Raw genomic sequence first — 25,138 nt, 5'->3', positions numbered from 1 at the left:
GGTGTCAGGCCTTCAGCGTGTACTCTGCCAACCTCTGCAAGTGCACTTTGCCACTCATATCTGGTGTCACTATAGCGTGCCTTTAAAAAGAAAAAAAGTTTTTCACTGTAAGCTAATAGCAGTCAGTGTCCTTAAAGCGGGTGTCAGGCCTTCAGCGTGTACTCTGCCAACCTCTGCAAGTGCACTTTGCCACTCATATCTGGTGTCTCTATAGCGTGCCTTTAAAACGAAAAAAAGTTTTTCACTGTAAGCTAATAGCAGTTAGTTGTCTGCAAGCGTCTGGGTGTCAGGCCTTCAGCGTGTACTCTGCCAACCTCTGCCAGTGTGCTTTGCCACTCATATCTGGTGTCTCTATAGCGTGCCTTTAAAAAGAAAAAAAGTTTTTCAATGTGAGCTAATTGCAGTTAGTTGTCTGCAAGCGTCTGGGTGTCAGGCCTTCAGCGTGTGCTCTGCCAACCTCTCCAAGTGCACTTTGCCACTCATATCTGGTGTCACTATAGCGTGCCTTTAAAAAGAAAAAAGTTTTTCACTGTAAGCTAATAGCAGTCAGTGTCCTTAAAGCGGGTGTCAGGCCTTCAGCGTGTACTCTGACAACCTCTGCAAGTGCACATTGCCACTCATATCTGGTGTCACAATAGCGTTGATTTAAAAACAAAACATTTTTTTTCACTGTTATAGATTGAATAGCAGTTAGTTGTCTTCAAGCGGGTGTGCCAGGCCTACAGTGTGTACTCTGCCAACCTCTGCCACTGCACAGTGCCACTCATATCTGGACAGTAGTTTGCACGCATAGTACCACTAATCCCCCAAAAAATGACAGGCAGAGGCAGGCCACCCCGCAGGGGCCATCATGGTCGTGGTGCTGTGATTCCCTTTTGCCCTAGAATAATGCCCAGTTTTCAGAGGCCACGTACCCTGAACTTGAAAAGTTCTGAGGACATAGTTGACTGGCTAACACAGGACACCCAATCTTCTACAGCTTCCGCTCGGAACCTTGACGCACCATCCTCCTCCAGTTTAGCTTTGGGCAGCTCTCAAGATACCACTCACCCGCCTGCCGCCACCACCAACACTAGCACCACAGCCGCTTCACTTGGTATGTCAGAGGAGTTATTTACACATCCGTTTGAAGAAATGAGTGATGCGCAACCATTATTGCCAGAGGATGTAGATAACAGGGATATATCTCAGGCAGGCAGCATTACACACATGGACGTAGGATGTAATGATGATGATGTTGTACCCGCTGCTGCTTCCTTTGCTGAGTTGTCAGATACAAGTGAAGCGGTTGATGATGACGATGCGTCCATGGATGTCATGTGGGTGCCTGCTCGGCAAGAGGAAGAACAGGGTGAAAGTTCAGATGGGGAGAGAGGAGGAGGAGGAGACGAGTTGGAAGCAGGGGGAGGTCGTCGCAAGGAGCTAGTGGCACAGTCAGACAGCATGCATCGGCACCCGGGGTCAGCCCGACAGCACGCCAATCAACGCATGCTGTGTCCACCACCAGAATGCCGTCATTGCAGAGCTCAGCAGTATGGCATTTTTGTGTGTGTCTGCCTCTGACAACAGTTATGCCATTTGCAACCTGTGCCAAAAGAAACTGAGTCATGGGAAGTCCAACACCCACCTAGGTACAACTGCTTTGCGTAGGTACATGATCGCACATCACAAAAGCCTATTGGATCAACACATGAGTACAAGCAGCACACAAACTAAAAGCCGCCATCCTCCTCCTGGTCCAGCATCTTCAGCCACGTCAACCACTGCTGTCCTCCTTGCCACCTCTCAACCATCCGCCGTCTCTCGCCTTCCCGCTCATCTGCCCGCAGTCAGGTGTCTGTCAAGGACATGTTTGAGCGTAAGAAGCCAATGTCAGAAAGTCACCCCCTTGCCCAGCTTCTGACAGCTGGCTTGTCTGAACTATTAGCCCGCCAGCCTTTACCATACAAGCTGGTGGAGTCTGAGGCATTCAAAAAATTTGTATCTATTGGGACACCGCAGTGGAAGGTACCCGGACGAAATTTCTTTCCACAAAAGGCAATCCCCAACCTGTACTCGATTGTGCAAAAGGAAGTAATGGCATGTCTGGCACACAGTTTTGGGGCAAGGGTCCATCTGACTACTGATACCTGGTCTGCAAAGCATGGTCAGGGCAGGTATATCACCTACACTGCGCATTGGGTAAACCTGCTGACGGCTGCCAAGCATGGAATGCGTGGATCTGCAGAGGAGTTGGTGACACCGTCACGACTCACAGGCAGACCTGCTGCCACCTCCTCTACTCCTCCTACTCCATCCTCTTCCATAACCTCCTCGGCTGAGTCCTCTTCTGCTGCTGCGTCTTGCTCCACATCAACGGCACCCCCCCAGCTACCCAGGTACTATTCCACATCCCGGATACGGCAGTGTCGCCATCTTGGGTTTGACTTGATTGAAAGCAGAGAGTCACACCGGACAAGCACTCATGTCTGCCCTGAATGCACAGGTGGAAAAGTGTCTGACTCCGCAGCAACTGGATATCGGCAAAGTGGTTTGTGACAACAGAACAAATTTGTTGGCGGCATTGAAGTTGGGCAAGTTGACACATGTGCCGTGCATGGCACATGTGTGTAATCTGATCGTACAACGCTTTGTGCATAAGTACACAGGCTTGCAGGACGTCCTAAAGCAGGCCAGGAAGGTGTGTGGCCATTTCAGGCATTCCTACACGGCCATGGTGCACTTTGCAGATATCCAGCGGCGAAACAACATGGCAGTGAGGCGCTTGATTTGCGACAGCCCGACACGTTGGAATTCAACACTCCTAATGTTCGACCGCCTGCTCCAACAAGAAAAAGCCGTTAATGAATATTTGTATGACCGGGGTGCTAGGACAGCCTCTGGGGAGCTAGGAATTTTTTGCCACGTTACTGGACGATCATGCGCAATGCCTGTAGGCTCATGCGTCCTTTTGAAGAGGTGACAAACCTAGTCAGTCGAACCGAAGGCACCATCAGCGACATTATACCATTTGTTTTCTTCCTGGAGCGTGCCCTGCGAAGAGTGCTGGATCAGGCCATAGATCAGTGTGAAGAGGAAGAGTTGTGGTCACCATCACCACCAGAAACAGCCTTATCAGCATCGCTTGCTGGACCTGTGGCAACGCTGGAAGAGGATTGTGAGGAAGAGGAGTCAGAGGAGGATTGTGGCTTTGAGGAGGAGGAGGAAGACCAACCACAACAGGCATCCCAAGGGTACTCATTGTCACCTATCTGGTACCCGTGGTGTTGTACGTGGCTGGGGGGAAGAACATACCTTCATTGAGATCACTGAGGAGGAGGAAAGGGAAATGAGTAGCTCGGCATCCAACCTTGTGCAAATGGGGTCTTTCATGCGGTCGTGCCTGTTGAGGGACCCTCGTATAAAAAGGCTGAAGGAGAACGACCTGTACTGGGTGTCCACGCTACTAGACCCCCGGTATAAGCAGAAAGTGGCTAAAATGTTACCGAATTACAACAAGTTGGAAAGGATGCAGAATTTGCAAAATAAATTAAAAAGTATGCTTTACACAGCGTATAAGGGTGATGTCACAGCACAACGGGAATCTAACAGGGGAAGAGGTGAAAGTCATCCTCCACCTCCCACGATCACGCCGGCAAGGACAGGATGCTTTAAAGACGTGTTGTTGATGGAGGACATGCGGAGCTTTTTAAGTCCTACGCATCGCCACAGCCCTTCGGTATCCACCCTTAGAGAACGACTCGACCGACAGGTAGCAGACTACCTCGCCTTAACTGCAGATATCGACCCTCTGAGGAGCGATGAACCCCTTGACTACTAGGTGTGCAGGCTTTACCTGTGGCCTGAGCTATCCCAATTTGTGATAGAACTTCTGGCCTGCCCCGCTTCAAGTGTCCTGTAAGAAAGGACCTTCAGTGCAGCAGGAGGTATTGTCACTGAGAAGAGAAGTCGCCTAGGTCCAAAAAGTCTAGATTACCTCACCTTTATTAAGATGAATGAGGGATGGATCCCGAAGGGACTGACACTGGGCGATACATTCGATTAAAAAAGGCCTGATGAGATGAGCTGCCTTGGGCTAAAAATGGTCCACACGCTGCTGTATTTTAGCTCTGAATGCCGGTTGACTTGCGTGACTTATCCGCCACCAACTAGGGTTCAAGCCGCAATGTTTTAGGGCACTTTCTGCCTGGGAAACAAACATAAATTTTTATGGCCGCTTCTACAGCAGCGGCTGCAACAATACCTAATTTTTCAGGCATGTGTACATCATTTTTCGTCACTCTGGGGCTGCACTGTGGCTTCAAAAACCAAAACAAAAAAAAAGGCACATAACAGGGATTAAACTGATAGGAATAGTACTACTTAACACACCACTCCTATCTGGTGGCACATTAGATTGCATGCACAGTGCCCCAAATTTGAAGTAGGAGGACCGACCAAGCATCTTTTTCCATCTCCCGGTTCCTAAAATCGATGCCATATATACGTCCCCTGATAGGGCGCCAGCTCGTTATTCTCTTGGGCGCCGCCGCCAGCTCGTTATTCTCTTTTTCACTTCACTAGGGACACTTTACTGCACTATGGGCACTTAGACCCACTCTTTGTCTTGCACACTGTTATTCCTAGCCAGCATCTGTGATGGGGAATCAGGCAGTCATCTAAACGTTTAGATTGAACTTTAGCTTAGAACACCCTTGAAGGTGTTTAAGGAGATTAGGGCTAGTTTAGAGGATTCTTCTTAGAGTCTTTATAGCCCTTCTACCTATCCAGCATTTCTGGAAACTAGCTAAGAGAAAGGGTGGCTGTGTGTCTGTGATACATTTAACTTTTTATCACCTTATTGATACTTTATCACTCTGCATACTCTGCCTATATCCATCTATTTAGAGGGAATTTCCTTGCCCCTGCCAATATTATATAATAGGTAATAGTATTACCATTATTACACAATTAGGTCTCTGAGGACAGGTGTCAATCCATATCTGCCAAGTGACCCTATGTAGGGGGAACAGTCCCTATTCTGCTCTGTGTCAGTGTCTATCAGAGGCTCTGAGGACAGGTGTCAATCCATATCTGCCAAGTGACCCTATGTAGGGGGAACAGTCTCTATTCTGCTCTGTGTCAGTGTGTATCGTGGTCTCTGAGGACATGTGTCAATCCATATCTGCCAAGTGACCCTATGTAGGGGAACAGTCTCTATTCTGCTCTGTGTCAGTGTGTATCATGGTCTCTGAGGACAGGTGTCAATCCATATCTGCCAAGTGACCCTATGTAGGGGGAACAGTCTCTATTCTGCTCTGTGTCAGTGTGTATCATGATCTCTGAGGACAGGTGTCAATCTATATCTGCCAAGTGACCCTATGTAGGGGTAACAGTCCCTATTCTGCTCTGTGTCAGTGTGTATCATGGTCTCTGATGACAGGTGTCAATCCATATCTGCCAAGTGACCCTATGTAGGGGGAACAGTCCCTATTCTGCTCTGTGTCAGTATGTATCAGGGGCTCTGAGGACAGGTGTCAATCCATATCTGCCAAGTGACCCTATGTAGGGGGAACAGTCTCTATTCTGCTCTGTGTCAGTGTGTATCATGATCTCTGAGGACAGGTGTCAATCCATATCTGCCAAGTGACCCTATGTAGGGGGAACAGTCTCTATTCTGCTCTGTGTCAGTGTGTATCATGATCTCTGAGGACAGGTGTCAATCCATATCTGCCAAGTGACCCTATGTAGGGGTAACAGTCCCTATTCTGCTCTGTGTCAGTGTGTATCATGGTCTCTGAGGACAGGTGTCAATCCATATCTGCCAAGTGACCCTATGTAGGGGGAACAGTCCCTATTCTGCTCTGTGTCAGTGTGTATCAGGGGCTCTGAGGACAGGTGTCAATCCATATCTGCCAAGTGACCCTATGTAGGGGGAACAGTCTCTATTCTGCTCTGTGTCAGTGTGTATCATGATCTCTGAGGACAGGTGTCAATCCATATCTGCCAAGGGACCCTATGTAGGGGGAACAGTCCCTACTCTGCTCTGTGTCAGTGTGTATCAGGGATCCTTAGGATAGGTGTCAATCCATACCTGCCAAGTGACCCTATGTAGGGGGAACAGTCCCTATTCTGCTCTGTGTCAGTTTGTATCAGGGGCTCTGAGGACAGGTGTAAATCCATATCTGCCAAGTGACCCTATGTAGGGGGAACAGTCTCTATTCTGCTCTGTGTCAGTGTGTATCATGATCTCTGAGGACAGGTGTCAATCCATATCTGCCAAGTGACCCTATGTAGGGGGAACAGTCTCTATTCTGCTCTGTGTCAGTGTGTATCATGATCTCTGAGGACAGGTGTCAATCCATATCTGCCAAGTGACCCTATGTAGGGGGAACAGTCTCTATTCTGCTCTGTGTCAGTGTGTATCATGGTCTCTGAGGACATGTGTCAATCCATATCTGCCAAGTGACCCTATGTAGGGGGAACAGTCCCTATTCTGCTCTGTGTCCGTGTGTATCATGGTCTCTGAAGACAGGTGTCAATCCGTATGTCAAGGTGTCAAGATGTCATATGTCAGGTGTCAATCCATATCCATTGTGATTTAGGAATGTTAGGTGATTTATATCCTTTATGGATTAAAACCAGACTCTGCATCAACTGTGTAATTTTCCATGGGAGTTTTGCCATGGATCCCCCTCCGGCGTGCCACAGTCCAGATGTTAGTCCCCTTGAAACAACTTTTCCATCACTTTTGTGGCCAGAAAGAGTCCCTGTGGGTTTTAAAATTCGCCTGCCCATTGAAGTCAATGGCGGTTCGCCGGTTTGCGAACGTTTGCGGAAGTTCGTGTCCACCGAAAATTTTGTGTTCGCGACATCACTAGTTGTTTTATGCTTGGAGTGCTCCTTAACACAGCCACAGATAACTGACAGTGTTTTGTTTATTACTTGCATGCCATTAGAAGTATGTTTTACCTTAAAATCAGATCAGTCTATTAAATAAGAAATCAGATGTATGAATTAAAGGAATCAGCAGTATATTGGTGAACAATATCATGAAATCCAGGAATTGGATTAATAGATGGGGTTAGATTTCAGAATAGACACACAAGGTCTATGTGTTTTTGTGATTTATTGTTATATGCACTTATCTTAGTTCAGTTGTGTACTTAAGTCACCAACTTACAGTAAATACTGAATCAATCATGGAAAGTACTCTACAACATGCACCAGGCCTTGCTCCATTAGTCACGGTGCCTCCCCCCTTCCAATGCCATGCATTACAACATTTCCAGCATCCTATGATAATAACCCAAGCTTAAAGCAGTTTACAACAGAAAACCACGTACATGTATCATATACTAAATATTTTTTCACACTGTGCAGCACTGCCCCAGGAAGCACGTCTAGTAGTTATCTGATGAGTGGCCAGTGGAGTTATCCTTAAGATGTAATGTAAACACTAGATTCTCTCTGAAAAAAACAGGACAGTGTTTACTGCAAAAAGCCTGAATGGAATTATTAGGCTCACCAGAATAAATACAATAAGCTGTAGTTGTTCTGGTGACTATAGTGTCCCTTTAAACAAATTATAGTTATTATTATGAATGAATTTGCTGATGTTCTACAACTGATACTGAGTGTGTTCTGCAATTGAAACAGTCTACTGTGATAGAAAGATCTACTAATATATAGAGGATCCAAGCATAATTATGCCACCTACAACTGTAAATAAAGTGATGATTTATAAAGCAAATATATATATTGTTATAAAACCCCAACATATTTTTCTGTGGTTGCTTGGTACCTGGAATATCCTTTTTGTCAGTTGATGCCTTCTTTTCTTCTGGTTTTGCTACAATAAAATAAGACAAAAACAATAAAATTGCTAATAATAAACATATGTGATTCTCTATTGTCTTTAAAGGTGGATAGATGGGTAGCTATTCCATAGAGAGATACATAGATTCTCCTATCTAAGTTAAAAATGGGTCATTATATATTAAAATTATAATACTGTTCATAAATCATTGGAAACATGGAAACTATCTTCTCCACTCACACCTTAAAGATCATTTTAAAGCTTTAAAAATAATGTTCATGAACTTCAAACAGGCTGTAAGTAACTAATGTCATTAAGCATTTATTATGTCTCTTGGGGGTATATGCAGCAGTGAAAACTTTAACAAAGATTCAAGCAATTAGCTAATGTAGGCACTCAATGGAGTGATAAATTATTCTCCCCTTGATTACAAGCATTAACAGCAAAAGTGGGAAAGATTATGCAGGTTGGTGTTATATGTGTTGCTATGCATAATTGTATTTCACTATTATGATAGCCTTGCTATATATTTATATTTTGGCCAATTATAGAATTACAGTAAAATGTATCACATTTTTTTAACATGATAATTATATTAAATAACCACTCCAATCACTATAAACACAATATTTTATCGTAGTATTTCTGGTGCATGGACTTTAGTTCCTTTTTTTATTTATTTTTTTCTAACCATTTTCAATAATTCCCTGACATTCAAAGACCACAAACTCTCAGATTGCCCACCATATGAAAAGTTTAATGATCAAGATTAAAAGTACAAAATATCTGTACAAGTAAGCAGGACATGGTGGGGCTGATTTACAAATAACCCTAACTACACTACCAATTCATTCTAAGATTCATTGGAACTGACTCTTAGAGTCTTTACATCACAAACACTGCAATAAATTATAGTTGTAATGGTGATTGGAGCATCCCTTTAAAGGGACTCTCCAGTGCCAGGAAAACAAATAGTTTTCCTGTTACTGCAGATCCCCTCTCCCTCCCAGCCCCCATCCCAAGTTGCTGAAGGGGTTAAAACCCCTGCAGTGACTTATCTGTATCTAGCGCCGATGTCCATCTGCGCTGGGTCAGGGTCCGCCCACGCTCCTCCCCCATACGCATTAGACCTCCCCTTAGGAAAGCATTGAAAAATGCTTCCAATGCTTTCCTATGAGGATTTCAGTGACGCTGAAGGTCCTCACATGGTGTGAGGACGTCCAGCGACGTTATAGCACATTTTTAGTGTGCTATGAACATCGACGTGCCCTCTAGTGGCTGTCTAGTAGACAATAATTACACTTGCAGGGTTGAGGGAAGTGGGAGTTGGCACCCAGACTACTCCAATGGGCAGAGGTGGTCTGGGTGCCTGGAGTGTCCCTTTAAGTAGTCATACATTATATATCAGAGAAATTTTAATTTACTTGATGTATGGTTAAAATTGTACACCCAAAGAGAGACATTTCGACAACAGATATCTAAAATGCAAAAAAAAAAAAAAAAAACACTCTAGAAATTACACAATATAAAAATTCGTTAAAAAAACACTTTTACTTTGCATTAACCTTTTCCCACCTGTGGTTATATGTTTTATTTTACATGTATATAAAAGATTATTTTTTGCCGAGATTAGGTGTTTTTAATAAAACTAGTCAAATCTGTCAGCATCAAAGTAGCTGTTTAGTTGATAAGTGAGTGCGCTGGATTTCTATTTTTACTGTTGTAATGGTATCAATTAATTAATGACTTTACATCATAAATAAAGCATATTTAGTGTAATGCTTTGGAGGCACCACTAGGGGCAGTGTGTAGGAAGACATGTGCTTCTGGCAGTGACATCACAGGCCAGCCTACTTACACTGAATAAAAACCAGATGTAGGAGAAACTCTGTCTCTTTTTGCCTGTACCTGACTGGACCTAAGATGTAGTACCAGCTCTGACAACCCCAGCCAAAGGGCTGGGGCCTTGTAAGTAATATAAATCCATTGTAACATTTAGCAATTGTAATAGCCTTTTGTAAAACGTGTGGCAACCTTTTGTAGTTTTGTATTGTGTAATTATTATGGTAAATTGACATTCTGCTAGCATGTGTTTAATTGTTATTATAATTATATTAAATATACATTTAATACTACAATGTTTTGTGTATTTCCTATTATATATTCAACCATAATACCGAACTCTAAAAAATATTAATGTTGTTATTTGTTGCTTAATTATTATATATTAATTATTAAATTGATATTCATATTTAAGTCACAACTTTAACACTTGGCGACGAAGATGGGATTATGCTGGAATATTAGGGAAAATACAAAAGTTATGCATTTTGTTTAATACATAGAGTCAATTGTCTGTCTGTATAGAAGTGAATAAATTGATGATCTGGTTTCAATGGAATGAATATAGATAGCAAATAGGGATTAGATATTTGTTTTTAATGTATCTCTTGCTGTAGAACATAGTGATGAATTATTGTGTTGCTTGTTACCAATCTTTGGTCATTTTTATATAGAAAAAATATACTTTACTTTTTGTCTGACCATGTGGATTTGAATCCACCATTGACCACATGGTGTAAATGAGTTGAGGCCTAGTTTCATTGTTTGCTACCATTTGCATAGGAAAAGACTTTTCACTAAACTAGTTCACCAGGTTGTATTGCTAAATTTGACCATGTTTGTTTGTGTACTAATTTACATTTGTTTGGCATTCATGGATTTGTCTAGTTGAAAAGAGATTTGGACAAAATTTATTAAATTTAGTAGTTAAGAAAAAGATACGTTTAGTAAAGCAGATTCAGTGAATAATAGATTTATGTGTGCGTATACACAGAATATTAGTATAAATATATATATGATTTTGACTCATGAAGGAGAGACCACTTTTTTAACAGCTACAGCTGGGGGAGAATGTCCTTGTTGGGGGTGGGTAGTCTTGCCTGTATGAGAAAAAATAAACTGCATTGTTTTGTAAATGTAATTGCCTTTGTGGAGTGTTTTTCAGCTTTATTATCCAGGACTATGGAATTACTGGACACATGATGGAATTTCAGGAACTGGTAACAAATGAACTGAAAAAATGGTAAAATAATTCCTTTGTCCTATTTAGTCTGAATATTTTAACAAGTTAGCATTTTTAACAAAGTAAGTGTATGGGCTCAGATTAAGATTTATATTATTTTAGAAGCCATCTATAACTGATTTTAATATTTCCATGCTTTGAATTAGGGTGTATCTGCCTAGCGGGTGAACCTCCATAACGTGGGCTGTGATTTTAGTTACAGTAGCGGGTGGGGAACCTGAGCTAGGGGGTATTTAAACGTGTCCGGATAAGGGGGAGCATACCCAATAGTTGTTGTGCAGTTCTATCCTGTATTATTATATTATTTGAAACCCTGTATTACTTATAAGTAGCGTTTTGTAACTTATTTGTAATTGTTTATATATATTGCTCTGGGAAAGGGATAGGCTAAATCTCTGAGAGACCAGGAAATATATTTAAAAAAAGGGCGTATTACACTAGTGGTAGGGCGGCCTATCATGACCATAGAGACCCTTGGTGACTAGTTTTTGTTGTATATTGCCCTGGGAAGGGGATACGCTATTTAATAGAAATTCCTGAGAGACCAGGAAATATACAATAAGTGATACGTGAGTGTACTGGTTAAATTGCAGACATATTGGCCCAGAACCTTTAATCGAGCCGGAAAAGAGGCTGCTGTATGTTTGCTCCTCTATAATTTTGCGGGGGCGGTCACCCCCATGCGGAAAGCCACTGCCATCACAGGATGGTTAGTTGTGCAGGCCCTTAGCCGCGAGGTGCAAGCATGTCCGTGGAAAGGCTAGAAATTAATAGGGAGTCACTCATAGCTGTCAGAAGTGTTGAACTTTGAGACATATTGACCTATATCCTTTCAGAGGCGGAAGAGGTGTTGTGGTTCACTCCTCTATAATTTAACCAAAGGGTGGAGAGTTATTAAACATGTTTAGGTTGGCTAGAAATGTGTTTCCTGAATTGCAGAGAAGATGCAGAAAGCAGCTATTAGTTTAGTGTTTTTTTAAGAGCCTTGTAAAAAATTAAGAAAGTAATCTTGTTGAAAAAAAAAAAATATTTATAAAATGAAAAGCTGAAGGAGTGTGTTTACATGTCTGTGTGTGTATATATATATATATATATATATATATATATATATATTCTAAGTAAAATATTTGCAGTATACGCTATAAGTGACTAGGAAAGTAATCCTGATCTGTTTTCTAACCTTTTCAGATGTAGCAGAAACCAGAGGTGGACATTGGAACACAGATAGAATATCAGATGGAGACCAGTGTCTAAATGTTGACCTTTGATGAGCTATTGAATGTTTTATTTTATTGTCTATTTAACATGTCTATGCTATGATTTTGTGCATACTATTCTCTTATTTCTAGTGATTGTATTGCAATTGAAACCCTTATGTATTATTGTTGTATGTATGTATGCTTGCCTGGGAAAGGGGGGAATTGACCCATAGGGACCAGGGGGTATTTTTGTGTAAACCGAACTGGGGTGGGAGGGCTCTAACGAGGGAACCCCATTGTCCAGTAGGTGCTTGATTTGTGTCTGTGTAAAGTGATTTGAGTGGTTGCAGTTCAAAAAAACAAACAAAAAACGGAAGAGTGATAAGAGGGATAAGAGAAAGTAGGCATTTTGGGTTATCTATACATGTTTAAATAGAAGGGTGGTAAATAGGAATGTAATTGTTTTGGTTAATGTTTAGATTAAATTGGTTAAATACAGCAGTGATAACGAGTGTTTAGATTAAATTGGTAAATGCAGCAGTAATAACGAGTGTTTGGGTTAAATTGGTAGATACAGCAGTGATATTGTGTTTTTATCTCTGAATCAGGAGTGTGCTGGATGTGAAGAGAGGTGTGTAGGTATTTATCCAAACGCCATAGGGAAAAATATGGTTAAGACACCACAATCAAATGGTACTTGTGATGATTGGCACAGTTATTTGCCATTTATGTTTGTGTTCGTCATTGCCTGTGTTTTCATTCAAGAACTTTCAAGCAAGGATATTTTAAGAAGAAGCACTGGACACTATGCTCAACTGTTGCTGTAAGGAGAAAAAATATTGCAGCTAAGAATGGTGAGAGTCGGAACAAAATGCATCAGGAGCAGGAAACTGTTACGTCAAGGTGGTTAATGGTATAAAGAAAGAAAAAACAAAACAATGTGACCACAAACACACAAAAGTCCTTGATCACATGAACTGTTATGAGAAGAAATACTGAAGCTGCGAGTGATGGGAGTAGGTAAAATAATACAGCCAGAGCAGGATACTGTGACAATTGACCACAAACACACAGAAGTCCCTGCACACATGAACTGTAAATACAAAAATCCTACGTCCTTGTTTGCTCAAACTATTTCATTCATCCCTGTCTCCATGCGTATGTTCTATGAGACTGTCGAAGAATAGAGTATCCAGTTTCCAGGACTAATGTTTGTGAAAATTCCAGGCACACAGACCAGCCAGAGGCTACAGAAATCAAGTCGGTCGGTGCCATGATTCATAGGTGTTATGAGTTTGTGGTGTCTAATACTATATTAAGCTCCAAAACACATCCTCACATGAACACAATATCATTGGTTAATCTAATAAAACATGGTTTGAGTTGTTCATTATTATAAGGGTGGGTATGTGCCTACTTTAGGCCAAGGTTTCCCAACTGGTAATGCATGTGCTCAATGGTGAACATTTATATAAGAAATAAAATGTGAATGGGTAATAATTAATGGGTAAATGGGTATCGTTCTTCAAAAGGTGGGTTTTGTTGTAGGGCAGGTAGTGTTAAAATGGGGAAGATTCAAAATGTACTGGTTTTATAAATGCTTGTTTTATGACATAAGTCAAAGGGTGGTTTGTAATGGTATCAATTAATTAATGACTTTACATCATAAATAAAGCATATTTAGTGTAATGCTTTGGAGGCACCACTAGGGGCAGTGTGTAGGAAGACATGTGCTTCTGGCAGTGACATCACAGGCCAGCCTACTTACACTGAATAAAAACCAGATGTAGGAGAAACTCTGTCTCTTTTTGCCTGTACCTGACTGGACCTAAGATGTAGTACCAGCTCTGACAACCCCAGCCAAAGGGCTGGGGCCTTGTAAGTAATATAAATCCATTGTAACATTTAGCAATTGTAATAGCCTTTTGTAAAACGTGTGGCAACCTTTTGTAGTTTTGTATTGTGTAATTATTATGGTAAATTGACATTCTGCTAGCATGTGTTTAATTGTTATTATAATTATATTAAATATACATTTAATACTACAATGTTTTGTGTATTTCCTATTATATATTCAACCATAATACCGAACTCTAAAAAATATTAATGTTGTTATTTGTTGCTTAATTATTATATATTAATTATTAAATTGATATTCATATTTAAGTCACAACTTTAACAACTGTATTTATTGGCCCCCAGCAGCACCCCATTTAAGCATGTTTAGGTGAGTGCAGACAGCCCCTTGTTTTCCCATTTATATTTGGGAGTCTAGCCAGCTCCTTGGTTTTGCACCGCCCCCTGTCACAGGTGTCTCATCTCAGGACCCTATTTAAGCCTTATACTGCAGAGAACTCGAGATGGAAGGATTTCCCCAAGTGAATAGCTCATTTAGTAGACCGTTGGCAGTGAGAGTAGGACCTGCCAAAGATGGGGTACATTGATGTTTGTGGCAGGCTTATGCAATGTATGATCATATAGTGTAACTAAACCCCCATTATTTTTTGCCTAGATTAGGTGTTTTTAATAAAACTAGTCAAATCTGTCAGCATCAAAGCAGCTGTTTAGTTGATAAGTGAGTGCGCTGGATTTCTATTTTTACTATAAAAGATTTAGCAAACATGGAATCACAATTCAGTTCAGTCTAGGCACAACTATATATAAAATATAGAAAATAAGTAAACATATTTAAATTCAAGTGACATTTAATTTCCATTCCATTAAAATTGACTCACTAAAGATGTAGGGTTGTTTTCTAAAAAATCAAAAACATATGGTTTAGACATGAAAATTACCACCAGAAGAAAACAGTAGCTCACATTTGTACCTACTTGAAAATATTTATACATTTGTGTAATATTAAGATATTGGCTCAACATGGATAAAAATATATATATACCCCCCCCCCCCCCCCCACACACACACTAATTTACTAATATAAAAAAAATATTTATTTCTAATTCCATTATTGTTCCTTATTTACGTTACTAGATTGCAGGGCAGTCCTTGTAATGAAAAATAAATAAATAAACGTATCTATAATCCAGAGCCAGATAGTCACTTTACTGAAGCCCTACCCACGCATTGTGAACTTATCAACATTGCTAATCTCTTGTTCAATCCAAGACATGCATGGCAAGTTGCACCACCAATCTTTCTCATACGGATTATTTCAATCCAGTACTTTTCACAGAAAAGCATTCAGTAACATCATGTTGCCAAATGTTTTAAGGGGGAAGTGCAGTAAGTGTTTTTCATTCATAGACATAGGTAGCAGGTATGCAAGAAAACCAATATATTAACCTGTGGAAGCTGTAATTGTTATAGTGTCCCTTTAAGTATTCAAATAATTCTGAACAAACACTACATTGTTATTGCTGAAGTTAAAAGTGCACGCGCGCACACACACTTTTATATATATATATATTCCACGATCCTGCACTCACATTTGTAGTATAAGTGCCATGGTGCTCTTTCAGTCAAATCAACATAAATCTCCATGAAGAAAGGCACACGCTGGGCTTTTTGAAGAAAATCATTTGTCTTTATTCATAACTCACGGGTTACAGCAAATCGAAGTTTCAATCCATCATAGGACTTTCATCAGGATCATGATGAACCTCATGTATATATACACATACTTTCCAGACAGTCCTCAAGTGTGTGTATACATACATATATACATGCATTCTGTCTGGAAAGTATCCAGCCATGTAATATGAAAAATAGAGACATTTACTGAAAAAGATACAAGACACAAGTAACATTGTACATAGGGCAATGAAGTCTCAATTTCCGTGGAGGAATGTTCATGCTTAATGCTACATTTTATGAAGATTTGTTGCTTTACCCACACAATTATTTCGAATACAATGACCACACAGTATACATGCTCAATCAACAGCATCTAGCACCCCCACTGACTAGTACAGTAAAGTCATCAGTTTTTTTACAGAAGACTATTCAAGCCTATTCTACTATACTTTAAACCAACTGGCTATCAATTTGTTAAAAGTCAGATATAATAGAAGACATGGGGAACAACGTCTGTTTTAGTTATTTAGTTACAGAGAGTGTTTCACAGTGTCACATATTTTCAACTGATTCACACTGAACAATGCGTCTTGCCTGGTATATATAGTATAAAAGCCAACAGTGGCAAATTAACTATTTTCAAACATTTGATTTGGACCTTGCTCAGGAAATTAAACTTGCTTGGTTCTTCAAAGTGAGCATTTTAGATTGTACATTATTAAGAATGAAATGTAGAACAATACTTTATGAAGCTTGGTAGAGAAGATCTGCCAATCTGCAAACAGTTAAACATGAAAACTAAATTAATAAAAATGAGAGGAGGTTTCCAGTATTTTGCTAAACATGGAGATGTCCATAGACTATCTCATCATCCCCCACCCCATTCAAGGTAAAAAATTAAAGGGGAATGACCTAGACCTTCAACTAACCTGGTTGAGAGAACTGTTCAAAGTCCCACTTGTCACGGTCATATACCCCAACACGCAAGAATAGTCCAGATAGTCTAGAGGCAAGAAAACAAGATACGTCTTACCGGACCTTAGAATGGCCGGACTAGATGTGGACAAGAAAAGAGTCCAGAACAAGCCGAGGTCAAGGGGACAGAGAGACAGCATAAACAGAACAAGCCAAGGACTGGTACACAGGAGAGCAAACCGGCGGACAAGACAAGCAAGGATAAAGAGAAAGCGGAGTCAGGAACAAAGCCAAGATCCAGCACCAAAAAACCAACTGAACGATACAAGCACTAAAGGGAACTGAACAGAAACCACGATAGGGCAAGGTACTAAGGAACAGGTGAGTATAAATACCCTAGACTTCACTTTGATATGCCCCGGTCATATCAACGCCCCCAAAACGTGAGTGTATAGAGAATGTGGCATGACGGGGGCAAATGGGAGACCGTTTCAAATTTCGGCTCCCACTGTCCCTTTAAGAGCGCGCCCAAGACACGCAGCGCGCTCTTAGAGTCAGGCGGGACATGTGACCGCTTCTCGCGGTCACTGCCCGCCTTCCTGATTTCGCCGTCAAATGAGCCGCACGCGGCTCGTGCAGAAGCAGGACCGCGCGCAGCGAGAACAGAGGACCCCGGCCGGCCCCTGGAGAGGGTAAGTACCGCGACACCACTACACTTAGCTACTGTTTGGTTGATAATAACATAATTGATATAAAGACATGTCATTCTCATTCCTCATTCCATGTGCTTCATCCTTGTAAGTAGGAAGTCCATGAAACCCTTGTTCATTGTGTATACCATGCTATCTGTCCAGTGGAATCCTGATTTGATGGTGGTTTAGGAGATTCCAGTTCTGGTCTCTGGTGGTCTTGGTCATTATGTTCTTTTAAACTATATGATGTCAGCAGCACAATTACATTCTCCCTTTCACTTATTTAAATGTTGTGAAAAATAAAAATCAGTCCCTACTAAACATATGTAATATGCAATTACTCATGATTATACAGGAACAGGCATTTTAAAACGATGAGCGTAATGTTTAATTAGCAAATCAAGCAGAAAGCTATGCATGATATACAAGTATTATGTTTAAATATAGTTGCAACACAGTGTAGGTAATCATGACACTGATGTCACAAGAGAGCTTGTCTTGATAACGTTTGTTTAAAAATAGTGCAGGAATTATGAGTCATGGTTACAATGGTAGACATTTCTGTAATATAAATCTGAAGGATACATATAATGGATAAATGAGTAAGACTATATTGGTTTATTATGTTATACACTTTTTTTTATTTGTCTTTTGAATGATTGTCTTTTATGCACAATCCCTGTGTTCCTGTACATAACAACAAAAAAACTTACATTTTACTTGGGCATTAAAAGACAGTTCAATATTGCTCACTGCCATCAAAGACTAGGCTCTACAGGTTTTAATTGACATCCATGTGTCAGTAAAACCTTTTTATTGTGTTATAATGCAGTGTGCTGGGTCTTTCAAAGATACTAATTTGTAGGTGAGTTCTCACACAAATCTTTTTTTTTTTTTTTTTTTTTTTTAAGATGTACCTCTCCAGTTTCATCCTATAACTGAGTTTTAGCCTCTCACACATTAGGCGGTTCAAGTTTATAATAAGCCTTGAGAGACTTGAAGATTTCCTTTCGATGTAGGATAGGCTTTTTTATTCTATTTATTTCCTCACAATGCACATGAATGTTTATCCATTATTTTCTATGTGCTTTTATAACATGTTAGATAATTGATATTGCAAACATTTTGCGATCTCTATATACAGCTTGGAACACAATTAGTTAACAAAATGTAATCTTATGAGGATATATTGTTCAGAACGGTTGTACATTTTATTTATTACATTAACTTTTAACAGAAAAAACATATCTAAATTGGTTAAATACATCTTCTGGTTTTCCAGATTTCTAATTTATCTGCTTGTAATTAGATATATAAGTTACCATTTCTCCTGTTTAGTTTATGTGGTAAGATGGAAAGAAAGATATAGAACACTGTGTTCCTTTAGAAAAACATTAAAATGATTTTATATTTTATGTCCATAAGTACTCTGTACTTATTGCAGATAAACAGATTGTTCCATAGAGTACATCATTCATTTATAGAGAACAAACACAAATGTGGGTTTCATTATTTAATAAAAAGTTGTGGAATTACATGAAAAAATTATATTTAAAATGGATTTAAACTCAAATGCCATAAGAATGAAAGGTTTATTATATGAATATCATCATTAATATAGAGCTAATTTTTTCTGCATTTTGTATTATTACTACCATAGTTACTGTGGAGGAGTTTTTTTTTCTTAATGCAATTTAAAGTATGGCAAGGTGAACGCAGAGCATACAATCAAGATATTCAATATGGTTTCTAGTAAAAATATTGTGAGAACATGCGATAACAAGAGTCACTTTTTGTTTCCTAAATAAAGGCTGCAAGATGGACTATTTTTCCATATTCCTTTTTAAAACAGAGAAGACTTAAGCATCATAAAAGCTGTTAAAAATCATACATATAATGAACTACTTCTCTAATAGGTGATACACGTTTTTAAATAAAATAAATAAATAAATAAAATTATTTAAAATAATCAGTCATGAGTATGTCATTTTAGTTTTTATATCTGCCTGCTTTACATACCCTGACACATGACATTAGTCAAGAAAAGGCTCTTGACATTATTTTTCTAATGCATGCACCTGCTGTGGCCGATTCAGCTTGATGCCCAGATGCCTCGATCAAACATTCAAGGAAACCTGTTTTTGTTACAATGGAAGAGATCAGCTGATTTCACAGAGTATTAAACAGAAGCTGTAGATTTTTTTTTTTCTTTAGAAGATAGGTTTCACACCCTGGTAAAACTCTAAATCAGATTCATTGTGGGTGTAAAAAAAACCTTACTGAATGTTAGCTTCTTGACAGTTTCACAACAACCTTAAAAGGATTTACAAAAATAATATAACATCTGGTGTTCTCCTTTTCTTATAACCTTGGTTACTTTGCAGTCTCAATCTATTTATAAGATCATCTTCATAAATCATGTTTTTTTTAATCTCACTAACAATGATTTTTTTTTTAACATAAGAATGCTTATGTATCAAAATAGTGTTTAAATATCTAATGTGACTCATATTTGGCATGAACACTTTTCTCATAAAGATAATTGAATAGTTCCCTTGACAAATCTTGCTATATTGTAAAAGAGCTATAATATTTTGTATTTCCCTTTTTCTAACAATATATCAGTTTATACAACACATTCTTCAAGTATCGGTCCAGTAAAGCTACTTGATAACTTCTCATATTGAACACAAGCAAAAGAGAGATAATTTAGAGAAGTTCTATTTTTCTTTCCATGATTTTCCCCCCCAATTTTTCTCGTTTTTTTGGCTCTAGTGCAGTTTGCAGTTCTCTAAAGACACAGTGATCTACATATACATAAAATGCATAGTGCTATGTGTAGCTAAACTCAAGAGGCAGCAATTGCCCAGATCAACTGTCTTTCAAAGATTTTTAATTAAGCCACAGGAAGTTTAGGATTAGTGAGAGGGGTAGAGTGTGGATAGGCTCCAGACAAGGTATTTTTTAGCTTTTTATATACCCTTCTTAATAAAAAAACATAATACAATAATACATAATACAATATATGTATGTCTTAATTGGATCTTTCTTTCTTGCTCTTGCTCACTCTTTTTTAGATATATCTTATAGTATTATTTTAGGCTAAAAACTAAGCTAGGAAATTATCAATCTGGGAATAATATAGGCTATAATTAGCTTGTTGAAATAACTAAATGTACATGATATTTTGAGTATTCTAGTAAGAAATGCATGCTATCCGCTGTTTTTATTATTGACTTTGGATTTTGAAAAGTTAATACGTGATTAAGGAAGCAGGACATCCCACTGTAATATGACAGTTTTTTTTTTTAAGTTTATTGAAGTATATGTCATACAACAAGTATAAGAATCTCGTCACTACATATCACGAATAAGACATCAGATACAAAATTATATCAAGTCAAAACATAATATAGTACATGGTCATGGGCAAGATTTTCTTGACATGTGTAGACTTGAAACATGGACTGTAAGAAGCCATATCATAGAAGAAAATGGGATAATAATAATAATAATGAATAAAAAGCACATTCTAAATTTTTATATAAGGACACTAGACCAGGGATAGGCAACCTTCGGCTCTCCAGATGTTGTGGACTACATCCCCCATAATGCTCTTACACACAATGCTGGCAAAGCATCATGGGAGGTGTAGTCCAAAACATCTGGAGAGCCGAAGGTTGCCTATCCCTGCACTAGACTATCAGATTGGAAAGTAAACGTTCTGGGAAAAAAACAAGCACAATAGGAATACATGATATAGTGTAGTGTTTATTACATTAACAGGAACACAAGTGTAAGACATGACAGTTGTTCCAAGCCTTATATTGTGATAGTAAGCCTGTTATAGTGGTGACAGTTCAATATACCGAGTTTGAAAAGTGTAATTTTCCATTAATAAAATGGAACCATAGATAGGTGAAATATGTCCTGACATGGTTGCGACACTACATCATCATGGTTTACTTTTTGATTCCTCAAGTGTGGAGGATTCACAAAAAGGAAGAGATGCATAGCTTGTATTTCATTGCATTATTAAGCAACATTATTGTGTATTGTAAACATTTGTTTTTATACTATATTTAGGACCCACGGCTCTGTGTAGAGCATGGCTTTGTTCTGCCTAGAGGACTGCAGGGTAGATATCTCCATCTCCTTGAGACATTTTTAAAAGATTAGAAGATGGGGTGTGGCTAACTACCGAGCAATATGGCCGCATAAGAAATTGCTGCAGTTCTGAGCTCCATAAAAAGCATGCAAAACAAGCTGCAAACGCCTCACCGTCATATCAAACAGTGAGATGTCACAACACAAACAAAGAAATTAGCGACAAAGGCAGAGAAATTTAATGTTTTCGGCCAAAAGGTCCTGCAGCGCATTTGACATTGCTGCTCGACTTACAAGATGGTGACGGAGACTCTGACGTGAGTGTCCCAACTCCTACAGCGGAGCACATACCCGCTACTAATACAGAGAACATTACTAAGGAATTCCTTACCATGTCCAAAATCTAGAACACAAAATAGAACTCCTGGAGTCCAGGATGGCAGACTCAGAAGATAGAGCACCAAGGAACAATGCTAGGCTGTGAGGAGTGCCATAATCCATGTTACACATGGACCTGCAGGCAGGGCCGGCCTTAGGGGTGTGCGAGCTGTGCGGCCGCACAGGGCGCCATGGAGCAGGGGGCGCCGTGCGGCCGCACAGCCGATTTAAAAAAAAAAAAAAAAAAAAAAAATTTTTTTTTTTTTTAAATTTGCAGCGGGGGCGGAGCTTACCGTGCGGCGGGGGCGGAGCTAAAAGCGCCGGAAAACTGCTGCAGGGGAAGCAGGAAGGAGTCCCTGCTTCCCCACCAGTCACCAGGAGCTGCACTGCCTCCACAATTAACTCCACAGGTAACTGTGTGATTGTCATGTGAGTGTGACTCTCTGCCTATGTGTCTGACTGTCTGCCTCTGTGTGTGTGTGTGTGTGTTACTGTCTGTGTGTGTGTGTGTATGACTGTCTGCCTCTGTGTGTCTGTGTGTATGACTGTCTGCCTCTGTGTGTGTGTCTGTGTGTATGACTGTCTGCCTCTGTGTGTATGACTATCTGCCTGTGTGTGTCTGTGTGTGTGTGTGTGTGTGTGTATGACTGTCTGCGTGTGTGTGTGTGTATAACTGTCTGCCTCTGTGTGTATTACTGTCTGCCTCTGTGTGTTTGTCTGTGTGTATTACTGTCTGCCTCTGTGTGTGTGACTATCTGCCTGTGTGTTTGTCTGTGTGTGTGTGTGTGTATGACTGTCTGCGTGTGTGTGTGTATGACTGTCTGCGTGTGTCTGTATATGACTGTCTGCCACTGTGTGTCTGTGTGTATTACTGTCTGCCACTGTGTGTCTGTGTGTATTACTGTATGCCTCTGTGTGTTTGTCTGTGTGTATTACTGTCTGCCTCTGTGTGTGTGACTGTGTATGACTGCCTCTGTGTGTATGACTGCCTCTGTGTGTATGACTGTCTGCCTCTGTGTGTATGACTGTCTGCCTGTGTGTGTCTGTGTGTGTCTGTGTGTATGACTGTCTGCGTGTGTGTGTGTATGACTGTCTGCCTGTGTGTGTGTGTATGACTGTCTGCTTGTGCGTGTGTGGATGTCTTCCTGTGTGTGTATGGCCGTCTGACTCTGTGTGTGTGTGTGTGTGTGTGTCACATACAACCAATACACGCATATCACACACTGTTAATATACCCATTACAAATATCACACATAGCATACATATCACACACAGTCATCACACGTACTATTACATACACAGACAACACAAACATAACAGCATACATGGATGACGGGGGGGGCGCTGTGAAGATTTTTCGCACAGGGCGTCTAAATGCCTAAGGCCGGCCCTGCCTGCAGGCCTACACACGTGGCCTCCTCTGGGCCTTTGATCCGGATATACCAGCAGACATGCTCTTAATCAACCGGGTGCACCATGTCTGCCTGATTAGACTGATCCAACAGGATAACACCACAACAACTTTGCAAAGAAAGCTAGAGAGGCGCAAAGCAAAAAAATAACTAACATGGAAGTAAACAGTTTGTAAACTGCATCTCACCTACTGCTACATGTTCTAATGCTTTCTTTTTGGGAAAAGGGCACCAGCCAACCATACTAGCGATCCTATGGTATACAACACCTATTATCTCTGAAGGTCTCATGAAACAGGACCTGTTAAAATAGCGATGGTGCTTCGCTAACAACCCAGAAAAGCCCTAACATTCCAAGACCCCGTTATTCATCTATTTTCATTTTTTATTTCTTGTATATTTGTTATGTATTATCTTATATTTTGATGTCTTCAAATAGTGCCTTCATGTGATGCCTATAAGCTTCTGCTCGAGGGCAATACTAACTCCGCTTAAACATTAGGCACATATTCCTTAGAAAACTGTTTACTAACAAACCTGACCCACATCAGACTATGTATAAGATTGGTGTGGCCCTTAGACACAAGTTACCCCTTTGATTAAAAATAAATAAATACAAAAAAATCAATACCCATAAACGACCTCAAGCCTACCAAACCCCTGCTACTGAAACAAACTGTGTATCTTAAATACAAAGAGGCACACCACCCATAGGCCAAAGGAGTCGTAGCAACAGCCTAAAACACAGCAGTTGAATACTACGCACAAAACCAAATACCACCCCACAGGGAATAGAAACGACCAACATTGGCGCAACATTGTCATTGAGTACATATAACTATGGTCTATTTTGTGTGGACTAAGGGATATGCCCTTAAGCTACAATTATTTATATGTATGTTGTTATTTTTGTTTATCACAACAATTGATTCTTGACTTGGTTAAACGACTTTGCTACCTAAACATAAGTTTGTATAACACCACAGCTCAATAATGATTTCAATCGTATCTTAGAGCTCTACAGCCACTTCATTGGTGAATGTTTGTTTCTCCAACCCCCACGGTGCGGAACCCTCCACACCATATCCTCTAAGGAGGACACACAGTTCTTTTTACCCTCATCCTCACTGTTACTGATTACCCCTCCTTTAGCTCAAATGTCCTACATGGAAGAATTCTCCACACCTACTTCAACACTGCCATCTCTCGCCCTAAATATAAAAAAATCCCATTAACAAAATGGGCTACTTACGATCCTCACCACATGACTACAACTTACAACCCCAAGACCATGAAAATACAGTCACATAATCACCCACATAAACGTTGTATCTTCTTGGATAAAGCAAGATGGGTGAAAATAGATATATTATGTGTCCAAGAGACACACTTTGTCACAAATAGGATCTCTCTGTTTGGCCTGTGGAAGTACCTGTTCCAATACCATACCACACACATCTCCAAAACAAGAGGTCCAGCCAAGGAAGATTCCTCATCTCACATTGCACGATTATACCTTAGTGGGGATCTATGATCCCAACGTCATCAGAGAAAACATTTTCACAAAGTGCTCACCAAGCTCCCAACAGCACCCTCTAGCTCACTTGTCCTGTGTGGAGACCTAAACCTTGTCTTTGATTTACATATAGACACCACCCTACCAGACGCATCTACTAGGCATTCGGCATTACGGACACACAACAAAGCCCTGATTAAACTCATAACAGAATATGGTATATATGATGCATGGAGAACACTTAACCCTACTGGAAAATAATTGACCTACTATTCTAGCATACACAAAACATTCTCCAGAATAGACCATATTATGGTATCTGGCCACCTCCTTCCCAAAATCATACAATGCTCTATTGGAAACATAGTGTGGTTGGACCACGCATCGATAATGCTAACTCTTATCAGGTCCCACATAGGGGACAAGCACCATGGCATTTCAATGACTCCTTTCTGCAAGACCCCCAACTTTATAACTCAACTGACACAAGATCTGGAGAACT

At 40.1% G+C, this 25,138-nt stretch overlaps 1 protein-coding gene across 1 annotated transcript in view; it reads right to left on the bottom strand.

Moving 5' to 3' along the window:
- The window catches only part of TRDN (triadin), a 781,460-nt gene that overhangs the window by 470,221 nt on the left and 286,101 nt on the right, over positions 1–25,138 (bottom strand). Inside the window, exon 32 of the mRNA XM_063441781.1 lies at positions 7,784–7,831. Coding sequence (XP_063297851.1) covers positions 7,784–7,831 — 48 coding nt within the window. The remainder of the gene's footprint in view (positions 1–7,783; positions 7,832–25,138) is intronic.

This window comes from Pelobates fuscus, chromosome 2 (assembly GCF_036172605.1).
Source record: "Pelobates fuscus isolate aPelFus1 chromosome 2, aPelFus1.pri, whole genome shotgun sequence".
Lineage (NCBI taxonomy): Eukaryota > Metazoa > Chordata > Amphibia > Anura > Pelobatidae > Pelobates > Pelobates fuscus.
The sequence above is the reverse complement of the archived record's forward strand: the minus strand, read 5'-3'. Positions and strand labels throughout refer to the sequence as shown.